The following is a 12,910-nucleotide window of genomic DNA, read 5'->3' as shown; positions in this document are numbered from 1 at the left end:
TGTGCTACTGTCTGCCAGATTCTGTCCGCTATCACAGGGATGCTTGTCGCTCCCCCTCTTCGTGGAGGAATGACACTAAACCCTGCCTAGGCTTCGTATCCGAGTCACGGCACCATTATGTCGCTCCTCCTCTTCGTGGAGGAACGACACAGGACCCTGCGCTGTTCTTTCGTCTGCTCGGCCCTCCCCGGGTTTGCTGCTGGTTCTTCCCGGGTTGGCTACCGTCCCTTCCACCTCCGTGGAAGGGCGGTTCCCCCTGCCACATTCCCCACTTCCGCGGGGGAGCGGCACACCGCCGGCCGGCTCTCTCGGGGGCTGCACAGGTGTTCCTCAGGTGTTCCTGGTGCATATTGTCTCTCTCCTCCTTTATAGTCCTCTTCCACCAATCCCAACTCGGCTGCCCACATGCCGAGTACGCTGCTCTCCTCCAATCAGGAGCAGGTCCTACAGTTTGTCAAGTTGGTGAGAGGCAGCTGGGTAGAAGCTGTTTTCTCCTCTCCCAGCGCCATATTGTGGGAGAGCAGATGCATAGAATAAGTCTTAATTCCAGTAACTCAGTCTAGTCCGAGTTGCTCCCAGTTGCTCCCCACAGATGCTGACTCCCCTCGAAGCTGTAGGTCCCATCCAAGGACTATGCCTGCAGGCCAGATCCCAAGCACAGCCTGTTTGTGCACAGCCCTCAGGCTAGAGTTGTTACACACACACACACACACACACACACACACAGAATAATATGTGACAGATATTATATGACCTATAAAACGTAGTACAGAAAAAGTTTGTCAACCTCTGACTTAATACATTATATACAAATGGAGGAATAAAGAATTCTTTCAGCTTTAGTTTTGTTTCAGATGCACAATCCCTGCCTCCTTGGACAACATGTAGCTGTCTTATTTTCTAGATCGTGGGTTGCAACACATACCTTCTCTCAGAGAGGAAAAACTTGGAGGCTGTTTGGCCCCGTGTCTAGGACACCCGTGTCCCACATTTGAGTACCTGAGTTGAACACCTGGCTCTGGCTCCTCATTCTAGCTCCTGCTAAAGCAGAACCTGGCTTTAAGGAACAGGACTCCTGCCACCCAGGTGGGAGACCTGGATTGAGTTCCAGGTTCCCGGCTGAGCCTGGCCCCGTGTTAGCAGTTATGAGCATTTGGGAAGTGAACCAGTGGATGGAAGTGGTAGGCAGGAAGTTAGAAATTAGTCTCTGTGTGCGAGGACAGTCCCGAAATCATTAACTTCCTGGAGGCCCAGTGTGCTTTCTCCTTGGCTGCCCAGTAGCCACATCCTGCTATGAAGTAAAGAGTATTAGTTAAATGCCCAAGACAAGAGTCTTCAGGTTGGGGAACAGATAAGCAAGTCCTCCACAAGCCCAAAATGGGTGCAGAATGACTCTGAAACCCTGTGCAGAACTGTCCAAGTTAGCTGCTACTTTATTCCCCGTTTGCTAATGCATTTAAAGGCAAAGAGGAACAGGAGGTGGTTTTAGGCTTAATAGTAATCAGGTGGGCTTTAAGGCCTGGCCAAGTATGTGTGAGGCCTAAAACCAGAGTTTTGGGCATTTAACACCCTTAACAGCATGTGGCTACTGGGCATCCAAGGAGAAAGCACAGCTAGTGCTCCAGGAAGTTGATTATTTCGGGACTGTCCTCACCCCTGGGGAGAGAAGACTAGCTCTAGAGAGGATACAGGCCACAGAGCAAATTCCTACTCCTACAGCCCTTCAGACAGTTCCAGCATTTCTCAGATTATTGGGCTGTAGATCCCTAGATATTAGAGAGAGAGAGCGAAGCTCCTGGATCAGGTTCTGCATTAGGCTCTCAAGAGCAAGCCAGAGCAGGGCCCCTCCTTTGGGAGAAAACCAAACACAGCCTTTGCCCAGTTAAAAGCTGTCACAACGAGGGCCCCTGTGCTAGGGTGGCTAAAGTCAGCCCTGCAAAACAGGCAGACCCTAGACATGCTAACTGCTGCCCATGGGGTGTCTGTGCCACGCTCCAGGAAGAATGCTGCCTTCAAGTGAATCAGACTGCACAGGTACATGGCCATCCTTTCTTGGGGAAGGCCACGTAATTCCAGGACCAGGCTGATCAAAGCTGGGATTTTTCACCTAACATCCGGTCATGGGAATACTGGCTGTTGCCCTTCCTTGGCACTAAAGCTTCCATGCCCTTACTGCTGCTCTTTGGGTCATGTGTCTTCAATGCTCTTGTTGGTTTTGCCTCCAACAGAATGCAAGCCATTCGGCTCCAGATGGTCATGGGATAGGGCTTCCAGCCTACCCCGCTGGATGATATGACAAGTCCTCTGGGCCATGCAGGACGATCTTTACCAGAGCCAACCTCAAACAGCATAGGACAGAGAGCAACAGCAGATCATCCATAAGCAGCAGTACCTCCTTTTAGAAGATACACAAATTAGACCTTCACCTACTCTAGCCCCTAAGACTACGGGTAACTTCTCTTGAGGGAGGAATGTTAGCTTAGAAAGTTGGAAATTAGCCTTTGTGTGTAAGAGGGGCCTAAGGAAAACAAAGCACCTGTGGATAGGAATGTAGCAGGCTTGGAAACACGCCTTGGAAGCTGAGCAGTATTTTTTTTTAAGATATTTTTATTTATTTGAAAGCCAGAGTTACAGAGAGAGAGGAGGAAAGGCAGAGAGAGAGAGAGAGAGAGAGAGAGAGAGGTCTTCCATCTGCTGGTTCACTTCCCAATTGGCTTCAATGGCTGGAGCTGTGCCAATCTGAAGCCGGGAGCCAGGAGCTTCCACTAGGTCTCCCATGCAGGGTGCAGGAGCCCAAGGACTTTGGCCATTTTCTACTGCTTTCCCAGGCCATAGCAGAGAGCCAGATTGGAAGTGGAGCAGCTGGGACTCAAACTGGCACCCATATGGGATGTCAGCACTGTAGACGGTAGCTTTACCTGCTGTGCCACAGTGCCAGCCTCACCTAGTACTTTATACTACAAAGTCCTGTCCATACCCCATAACTTTACAGGTGGTCACAGTCTTCCCCTAAAGAAGGTACCCCAGGGGAACCTCCTCTGCATGGGGACAGGTGGGCTAACCAGGCTGGGAACAATGGGCAATAAAGCCTTGAGAGGAATTTTACCTATTTCACACCCAGCAAACTCTGTTCAGGAGAAGAAGGAGAGGGAGAAGGACAAAGGCAGAAGAACTGGACCTGGACCTCGTTCCCTTGTAAGCCCCAGACTGAATACAGACTGACTCTCAGTATCTCCTCAGATGCCCACCTGCCTGCCTGGCCTGGCAGGTGTATTCTCTCCATTAAAGTATGTGACCTTCACGGGCCAGCTCTGAGGCGTAGTGGGTAAAGCCACCGCCTGCAGTGCTGGCATCCCATGTGGGCACCGATTTGAGTCTTGGCTGCTCCACTTCCAATCCAGCTCTGCTATGGCCTGGAAAAGCAGTGGAAGATGGTCCGGGTGCTTGGGCCCTTGCACCGACATGGGAGACCTGGAGGAAGCTTCTGGCACCTGGCTTCAGACTGCTGCAGCTCCAGCCATTGTGGCCATCTAGGGAGTGAACCAGTGGATGGAAGATCTCTCTCTCTCTCTGCCTCTCTACAACTCTGTCTTTCAAATAAATAAATCTTTTTTAAAAAAAAGATAAAAGATGTAACCTTGCTTACCCCAGTGTGCGTGGCTAGTCACCCTCTCTGATTCCTTCTGCAGAGTGCCCATCCATTCTGATGCATGCCCTTCCCCACTACAGCTGCTTCCTTGCTTACAGCTACTCCTCTGTCTCATGCCTGAATTCTTTCTTGAATGAAGACAAGAACCTCTGCTCTCTTCATCTTGGTTAACAGAAGCAACCTGCATGTTTTTTCTCTCTGCCTCTCAAATGAACAAATAAATAAATCATTTTTAAAAAGGAAAACAAGCCTGCTGAGGTTAAGTACTACTCAGTGGAATTTCTGGAACACCTTTGAAGCAGGAAATAAAACTGAAATTATCCACACGTCAGACATTTCAGAAAGTGGTGAGGCTCTTTTCATAAACTGTAATGGCAAATCCTACTCAGCAAATATTAATGCAGTCTGGAAATCCTTGGAGAGTTTCTTAGTGCCCAGAAATTTGCTACAGAACAGTAGGAGAACCCACCTGAAAGGAGAACACCCTTTTCTCCGACCACAGTGTCAAACCCCTGGGGGAAATTCTGAATGAACGAGGCTGCATTGGCCAGTGCAGCCACTCTCTCCACCTGCGCAGCAGTCACTGAGGAAGGGCTGTCGGCACCATAAGCAATGTTCTCGGCGATGGAGCAAGAAAACAAAATTGGCTCCTAAAATTGGAGAAAATCAATTACCATGAAATTCAAGAGATTTCAGGGGTCAGTGTTTGGCCTAGCGGTATCACCACTTTCCCAGGTACGTGAATACCCCCATTAGACCCACATTCCGCATCAGAGTGCCCTGGGTTCGAGTTTCGGCTCTGCTCCCAATCCAAGCTTCCTGCTGATGCAGGTGATCACCCAAGGACCTGGATCCCAGCACACACACAGATTGCGTTCCCAGGTCCTGGCTTTGGCCTGGCCTAGTCCTAGCTGTTGTGGGCATTTGGGGAGTGAAAGAGCAGATGATATCTTTCTGTCTTTCAAATAAATAAGAATGAAAATTGAAGGAAAAAGAAACAGACTTCAGACAGGCCTCATCGGGTCCAGCGTTGGGGAACGGCAGACTGAGCTGCCACCTACAACACCAACATGTCACCTGCAACACCCCACGCGCGAGTGCTGGTTTGAGTCCCGGCTGCTCCGCTTTCAGACCAGCTCCTGCTAATGTGCCTGGGAAGGCAGAGGATGTCAGCCCAAGTGCTTGGGTCCTTCCGATCCATGTGGAGACCCAGATGGAGATTCGGGCTGCTAGCTTTGCCTAGTGTAAACCTGGCTGCTGTGGGCATTTGGGAAGTAAAACAGTGGATGGAAGATCTCTGTCTCTCCCTGTCACTCTGTTGCTCTGCCTTTCAAATTAAAAAACCAAACACACCTAATAAGTGCAATGGGGCATATAGCATAATACTTACATCTACAGAATTACTCAGGAGCTCCCAAAGAAAAGAGATTTTCTTTTTTTTTTTTTTTTTAGATTTATTTATTTGAAAGTCAGAGTTACACACAGAGAGAGGACAGGCAGAGAGATCTTCCATCTGATGGTTCACTTCTCTAATTGGCCGAAATGGCCAGAGCTGCGCTAATCCAAAGCCAGGAGCTTCTTCTGGGTCTCTCAGAGGCCCAAGGACTTGAGCCATCATCTGCTTTCCCAGGCCACAGCAGAGAGCTGGATCGGAAGTGGAGCAGCTGGGTCTCGAACCGGCGTCCATATGGGATGCCAGTGCTTCAGGGCCAGGGCTTTACCCACTGTGCCACAGCGCTGGCCCCGAAAAGAGATTTTCTTGGTTCTAATTCCTCACTCTCTATAAATTCATCCAGTATACTTTTTTTTTTTTTTTTTTGACAGGCAGAGTGGACAGTGAGAGAGAGAGACAGAGAGAAAGGTCTTCATTTTGCCGTTGGTTCACCCTCCAATGGCCACCGCAGCTGGCATGCTGCGGCCAGCGCACCGCACTGATCCGAAGGCAGGAGCCAGGTGCTTCTCCTGGTCTCCCATGTGGGTACAGGGCCCAAGCACTTGGGCCATCCTCCACTGCACTCCCAGGCCACAGCAGAGAGCTGGCCTGGAAGAGGGGTAACTGGAACAGAATCTGGCGCCCTGACCGGGACTAGAACCCGGTGTGCCGGCGCCACAGGTGGAAGATTAGCCTAGTGAGCCACTGCGCCGGCCATAAATAAATCTTAAAAAAAAGTATACCGGGTTCTAGTCCCGGTCAGGGTGCCAGATTCTGTCCTGGTTGCCCCTCTTCCAGGCCAGCTCTCTGCTGTGGCCAGGGAGTGCAGTGGAGGCAGTGGAGGATGGCCCAAGTCCTTGGGCCCTGCACCCCATGGGAGACCAGGAGAAGTACCTGGCTCCTGCCTTCGGATCAGTGTGGTGCACCGGTCGCGGCGGCCATTGGAGGGTGAACCAATGGCAAAGGAAGACCTTTCTCTCTGTCTCTCTCACTGTCCACTCTGCCTGTCAAAAAAAAAAAAAAAAAAAAAAAAAAAAAGGGGGGCGGGGCCAGTGCTGTGGCAAAGCAAGTAAAGTCACCGCCTGCGATGCTGGCATCCCATATGGGTGCTGGTTCCTGTCCTGGTTGCTCCACTTCTGATCCAGCTTCTTGCTAATGCACCTGGGAAAGCAGTGATGGACAGCCCAAGTGCTTGGGCCCCTGCACCCACATGGGAGATCTGGAAGAAGCTCCTGGCCCAGCCCTGGATATTGCTGCCATGTGGCGAATGAACCAGCAGATAAAAGACCTCTCTCTCTCTGTCTCTCCCTTTCTCCCTCTGTAACTCTGCCTTTCAAATAATAATAATAATAATAAGGCTCAAATATTATCATAAACAGGAGAAATGAGACCCTGTGGCAAATGCCCACGTGGCACCCTCCAGGGAGGACCATCACAGTAAATGTGCAACCTGCCTTCCACTAAGGACAAAGGAGGAATGCATCTTCATCCATTACTTTTTGAAACACACACAAACCAGATGGGAGCACATTTTTATAGAGCTCTGTAGAGTAGCCCTCAAAAGAAGGCAAACTTCCCACTTCTTTTCCCCATCCATAATCATATGACCTGATCTTACATGGCTGAGTACTCCCCTCACAGCCCCGTCTGGGGAGTGAGGGTCAGGAGGAGGGTAGGGGTAGGGCATGGGGGGAGGGGAACTCATTACAGGGAGAGGCTCACAGGGAGGTGGGGTTCAGGTTTGTGTGCTGTGCACATAGCTTGGGAATAGCAGTAAAAACAGGCATGGCAAATGTTCCTGCTCCAAATGGCCTTATGAAAACGGTCATTAATGAGAGCACATTACATTCATATTCCACTTTGCAATCTGCAGCTTCTTCGCAAGGGGACTCTGGTTCGCGCCATCGTCCTGGCTTGTTTATCCCTGAGACAGTAGACTGGGGCTGGTAATGAAGATGGGAACTGAGCATGAGCCAACAGAAGCTTCTACCATTTCCTCTGCATTACAAGGTAATGTCAGCCCCAGGGTTTGGATACAAAGTCAGTGCTTCAACTGGTTAAGTGCTTGAAGTCTTCAGGAAATCACAGCCCATTACAAGCCTAAACAACCTGCCATGTGAAATTAGTTAAATATATCTGGAAAGCTTCCATTTCTTCTCTCTCAAGAGATTCAAAGCCAAGGAAATAGCAAATGACAAAAGCTAATTTTTTAAAAAAAGTGAAACAAAAATAAAGACTTCTTTTCTTACCTGACTCACTGTCCCAATCTTGGACCTCAGCCAGCCTGGATTTAGCTGACGGATGTCATGGCCATCGAGACTGATAGCTCCTTGTAGAGAGGAAAGGAAACAGTCACGGGGTGTCACAGGGCCGGTGATCAGGGTAAACACAGGAAGAATCCAATGGGAAAACTCCGGACTCGGCTTTTAAAGATTGGTCCCACCTGCTTTTAAAGAATCATACGCTAAGCCCGGCGCCGCGGCTCACTAGGCTAATCCTCCTCCTAGCGGCGCCGGCACACCAGGTTCTAGTCCCGGTCGGGGCGCCGGATTCTGTCCCAGTTGCCCCTCTTCCAGGCCAGCTCTCTGTGCTGTGGCCAGGGAGTGCAGTGGAGGATGGCCCAAGTACTTGGGCCCTGCACCCCATGGGAGACCAGAAGCACCTGGCTCCTGGCATCGGATCAGCACGGTGCATCGGCTGCATCGTGCCGGCCGTGGCGGCCATTGGGGGGTGAACCAATGGCAAAAGGAAGACCTTTCTCTCTGTCTCTCTCTCTCACTGTCCACTCTGCCTGTCAAAAAATAAATTAATTAATTAAAAAAAAGAATCATACGCTAACTCTCTGACGTCACTAGCAGGTTTGGTTCCATACAATGAAGGTGTTCAACAGTGCTTAGTGACGACAACAGTGACAGCATAAGAAATGTCTTGCCTTCCTGGTGCTGTGGAATCATACAACCCAGCGGGGCACTTCTTCAAACTGGCAAAAACTTGAACTCTTTGATTAAAAGCACAAGTGCTCCACAGAGTACACACGGCAGAAATACAAGTATAAGTATAAGCTCCATTCTTGATGTAGGCAACATGACGAAGGAATTCCAGACTCAATATTTTGATTTCATTCGCGTCCACCTGACTAGAATTTTCTTTTACCTCAGATTTCCTGACAAATAAACAGTGAATCGAGACAGTGCTTCCAGAGGGAAACACCAATAAATGACATTTTAAGACAGGTGATGACTCCATGCGTCTGGATTTGCACAGGTAGAGGAAAGTGGCTCTGCCCACCCCTGGGTGAACCACTTACCAGAAATGGGGTCATACAGCCTCAGTAGGAGGGAAACCACTGTGGATTTGCCAGAGCCACTTGAGCCAACCAGGGCTGTGACAGATCCTGCTGGGATGGACAGGCTGAAATCCTGAAATATGGGCACCTCCGGGCGAGCCGGGTAGGCAAAATGCACATTCTTAAACTCCAAAGCACCCTGGAAGCTTTTCTCTTTTAAAACGACGCCCTCTGAAACACAAGATGGAATACGAATTACTTAAAGCAAACTACCAAACCCACAGCTCAACTCGGTTCTCCTGCTCCTCCAACCGTGGATGGAGGAATCCAGCAGAGTGAGTCCTGGGGTGGGAGCTCTAAGTGGCATGCCAGGAAGCGAGCACAGGCCTGAATACTCACAGTGTGCCTACTCTGCCCCTGCCGTGTACAAGGTACCACACACACCTGGGGCACTTGATCCTTGCAGCCCTGAGGAACAGACGTTAAGACTCCATTTTATAATAAAGACCACAGACAACTCGCCCCCAGCTCACACGTACTTTAGATCACCCTTGGAGCACAGTGGTCCAGTTTCAAACCCAAAGGTCTCCTCCCTATCCTACTGTTCCGCATAGTTCTCTTCGTCCAGAGTTTAAGTTTTCTACACTAAACAAATGTTTTGAAAGAATGTGGCCCGCCGTCTCGGGGCGCCTGGCACGTGGCAGCTCCATGAGGTAGGTCCTTCGTTCCTCCCATTTCGCAAAGAACACCGCAGGCCGGGGTGGCTCAGTCGGCTCCTGCCAAGTTGCACGGTTGGTTTGGGCTGAGTCCCGACTGCGAGAGGGACGCACATGGCCCATGCAGTCCGAGCCTCAGAGGGACCCAGGCTTGAGGACCTGTCGGCCCTCTACCCCCCTGGAAAGCACACCCTGGCTTAGCCATGGCGAAGCTCGCAACACTGCCTGTGCGTGCCGACCATGACCAGGATTCCCCTCCTGGCCTTTGCCCCACGGACCTCTGAGCCTGGGCCCCCAGACCCCTACCTGACATGAGTAGTGTGGGCAGTGGGGTGGCCCATGCCCAGGAGTTCACCCTGCAGAGCGCAGGTACCCGCACGGGGTGGCAGCAGCCAGGGCGGTTTCCCTGCATTAGCAGGGCCGGCAGGGAGAGGCCAGGCCGCTTCCCCTCAGAAGACAAGGCTCTTGCCACCTCCCTCTACCTCAATGGCGACTGAGAGGCAGTGACCACACTGATGTCTGGGGCAATGTGGTGGGCAGCAGCGGGGGCAGTGACAAGGCCCCGTCACAGTACCGTGAGCCCAGCCACCCACCCAAGCTCCTGGCCACCTCTGGCAAGCTAGACCAGTGCTCAGAGCCGCCAGTACGGCCATCCGCCTTGAAGCCTGTTGTGCCCGGGAGCGCCAGGTGCCAGCTTCGCCGAGGAGCACCACGTGTGCTCCTCGGAGGAGAAGGAAGAGGTCAGCGAGCACCAGAAGCAGCTGCAACTGACCTACGTGGGGACGTAGCAGTGCAACCAATAGCTGGAATGGCTGCTGCGCGAGCCCGGGCCGCAGTGGGTGCCAGCACTCCCACCCCGCAACAAGGCGATGAGAAGAAAGCCTGGACCCCATCCCGCCTCGAGCGTGGCCTCTCAGTCATGCACAGCCCCTGCTGGGTGGTCCTCACCACGTCTCTGGGCTGGGGAGGAGGCCGCCCTGGCGACTACTGCCTGTTCCCTTCACCCTTCACTGCACTTGCCCCAGAGCCTGGGCCCGGGCCACAGGGCCTGGGAGGAGAGAAGGCATTAGTAGGACAACAAAATAGAAAATATGACAGTCTCAGCTTTGAGATGTCCACAAAAGAAATTATGTAAATATATATATAAAAATATATATCTCTACCATATGTGACAGAAAGACTTCGTGTTCCTTTCCCAAAGAAATAAAATGGAGAAAGCCTCTTGGCAAAAAAAGAAAGGAAGGAAGAAAGAATGTGATGAGCAGCGGAGTGCTGCTCCCTAGCCATGGGAGCAGACGGGCGTCAGAGGTCTGTTCTGGCCTGGTGTTAACCTGCTGCGGACGTGGGGGATGCTGCTGAGCCTTTCTCAGCTGGCTTCTTCCTACAGTCTGTCAGGCTTTCACTTACTGACCTGGAGCTAACCAACAATGTCCTGGGAGTCAGTGAGTAATTGGGAGTGGTTCACTCCTCACAGCCACTTCTCATGAACATCAGCTGGCTGGCCCTGGGCCCACCGTGCCAGGGGAGTCACTGATAAGAGAGGAGAAGGTTCTAGACATTTAGTATCAGCATCCTCCACCTATCCCCAAATGCCACTTACTTTTATACGTATGATCCCTCCTTCCTCTCACCTGGTACTCCATAGGACTATCAGAATCTCTATGGAATGTTAGTCTGGTGGACTGACCAAAGCCCTTCTTGTTTGTACCCTTGGCCATACTTGCTTTTATCCTACTATTGGTGACAGTCAACGGGCAGGGAAGTGAACAGCGAGCGGGCAGATACAATGTGGTCAGCCACCATGCTTCCAGGGACATCTCGGGCCTGTGGTAGCACCCTGGAAGCTGCCCTACCCCCTCACCACTTTCCCATAGGAAGGCAGACCCTTCCTTGCCCTGCACAGGGACCATGTACCTGCGGCTCATCCTTTAAGGCAGGGCAAGGAACTGGTCTCACTGTGCAAAGCCAGATTTATTTAGTCCGCGTAGAGAAGAATCATCGCATCTCAGACTTACCATTAAAAGGCAGCTTGGGCTCTCTCTCCATGAGCTCCCAGAGGCGCCCCCCTGCGCCCAGTCCTTTCATCAGCTCCGAGTAGAAAGAGCTCAGACCTGAGGAAGAGAAGCAGCATCCACACACAGGCCCATCACCTGCTCCAAGGAGCAGCTGTTGGCCCCTCTCAGTTCCCTGGGAGTAGTGACAAAAATGTGAATTCAACAGAAAATCTGTTATTTTTAAAAAAGTAGTTTAGGAAGTTGCCTGGGAATTCATTTTCACAATGTCCTCTGTCTCATTCTCTAGTTTCCTTTTCACATCTCCTCTTTCAAGTTTATTGGTTTCTAATAAGGAGTGAATGCTTGATCAAGGAATTTGGAAATACATAGAGTCACACTACTTAATCACTGAATGAAAATTATAATGCTATAGAGGAAGTCTTCCTAGTTAAAAAATGGCAATATTAATGAAATATAACACTTATCCCATAATTAAAGGGAACATAAAATACTTCAGTATTTATTTTATTTTATTATTTTATTTATTTATTTTATTTTATTATTCAGTATTTAATTTTAGGTACTCAATGAAAATAACTTTTTCTTTTCAGATTTATTTATTCATTTGAAAGGCAGAGTTAAAGAGAGACAGAGACAGAGGCAGAGAGAGAGAGGGAGGGAGGGAGGTCTTCTATCTGCTGGTTCACTCTAGATGGCCACAACGGCCAGACTGTACCTATCTGAAGCCGGGAGCTTCTTTCAGGTCCCTCACAGGGATGCAAGGGCTCAAGGACTTGTGCCATCTTCTACTGCTTTCCCAGGCCATAGTAGAGAGCTGGATCAGAAGTGGAGCAGCTGGACTCTAACCAGCGCCCATATGGGATACCGGCCCTGCATGCTGCAGCTTTACCCGCTGCGCCGTAGTGCCATCCCCTGAATATAACTTTCACATAGGCTAAAAACCAAAAAGGAATTTGCACTGGTAATTATTCTACCAATCTATTTTCTGAGAAAAATCAAAAATATTTGAGAGAGACAGAGAACTCCCATCTGGTAGTTCACTCACCAAATGCCTACAACAACTAAGGCTGGGACAGGCCAGAGGCAGGTGCCAGGAAGTTAATCCAGGCCTCCTATATGGGTGACAGGAACTCAGTTCCCTGAGCCCTTGTCTCTTCCTCTCAGGGTCTGCGTTATCAGTAAGCTGGAGGCAGGAGCAGAGAAAGGCTCTGAACCCAGCACTCCAGTGTGGGATGAAGACATCTGAACCAGCATCTTGACCACCCGGGCAAGTGCCTGCCCTGTGAGTCACTTCTGAACTATGACTTAATTACTGACTGACAGTCCAAGTACAATGATCTATGTCAAATATGAGGATAAATATTCGTAACATTTCCTCAGTTAAGGATGCTGAAAAACTGCAATTCAAATGTTCTTTCTATGGTCTATGGATATATGCAAGATATACAACTAAAACCTCAGCTTGGAATTAAAAAATGCATTAGTGAAAATCAGACCTACACAAATATAGTTAACGATCTTTGACAAAGAAGCAAAGACAAGGCAATGCAGGTACAATGACAATACATTTGTTGTCTTTCCAACAAATGTTTCTGTTAACAATCAATATCCACATGCAAAAAAGTAAATCTAGACAGACTTTACACCTTTCACAAAAATTAAATTACAAAGAGTCAGACCTACATGTAAAATGCATAACTATGGACTCCTAGAAGATAATACAGGAGAAAATGTAGTTGACCTGGAATTTGGCAATGACTTCTTAGATGTAACACCAAAGGCATAGTCAATGAAAGAGAGAAGTGATAAGCC

General features: G+C 49.9%; 1 protein-coding gene across 2 annotated transcripts in view; it reads right to left on the bottom strand.

Moving 5' to 3' along the window:
* ABCB10 (ATP binding cassette subfamily B member 10) overlaps nucleotides 1–12,910 on the bottom strand; it is a 43,442-nt gene that overhangs the window by 10,507 nt on the left and 20,025 nt on the right. For both annotated transcript variants that reach the window (XM_089311846.1, XM_051820937.3), the window contains exons 7-10: nucleotides 11,099–11,194; nucleotides 8,389–8,598; nucleotides 7,331–7,410; nucleotides 4,119–4,299 (exon numbers count right to left, since the gene is read on the bottom strand). In XM_089311846.1, the coding sequence (XP_089167972.1) occupies nucleotides 4,119–4,299; nucleotides 7,331–7,410; nucleotides 8,389–8,598; nucleotides 11,099–11,194 (567 nt within the window). The remainder of the gene's footprint in view (nucleotides 1–4,118; nucleotides 4,300–7,330; nucleotides 7,411–8,388; nucleotides 8,599–11,098; nucleotides 11,195–12,910) is intronic.

The sequence above is a fragment of the Oryctolagus cuniculus genome, chromosome 13, assembly GCF_051225735.1.
Source record: "Oryctolagus cuniculus isolate XC-2025 breed Fujian yellow rabbit chromosome 13, ASM5122573v1, whole genome shotgun sequence".
NCBI classification, from domain to species: domain Eukaryota; kingdom Metazoa; phylum Chordata; class Mammalia; order Lagomorpha; family Leporidae; genus Oryctolagus; species Oryctolagus cuniculus.
Note: the sequence above shows the minus strand (reverse complement) of the source record. Positions and strands in the feature narration are given on the sequence as shown.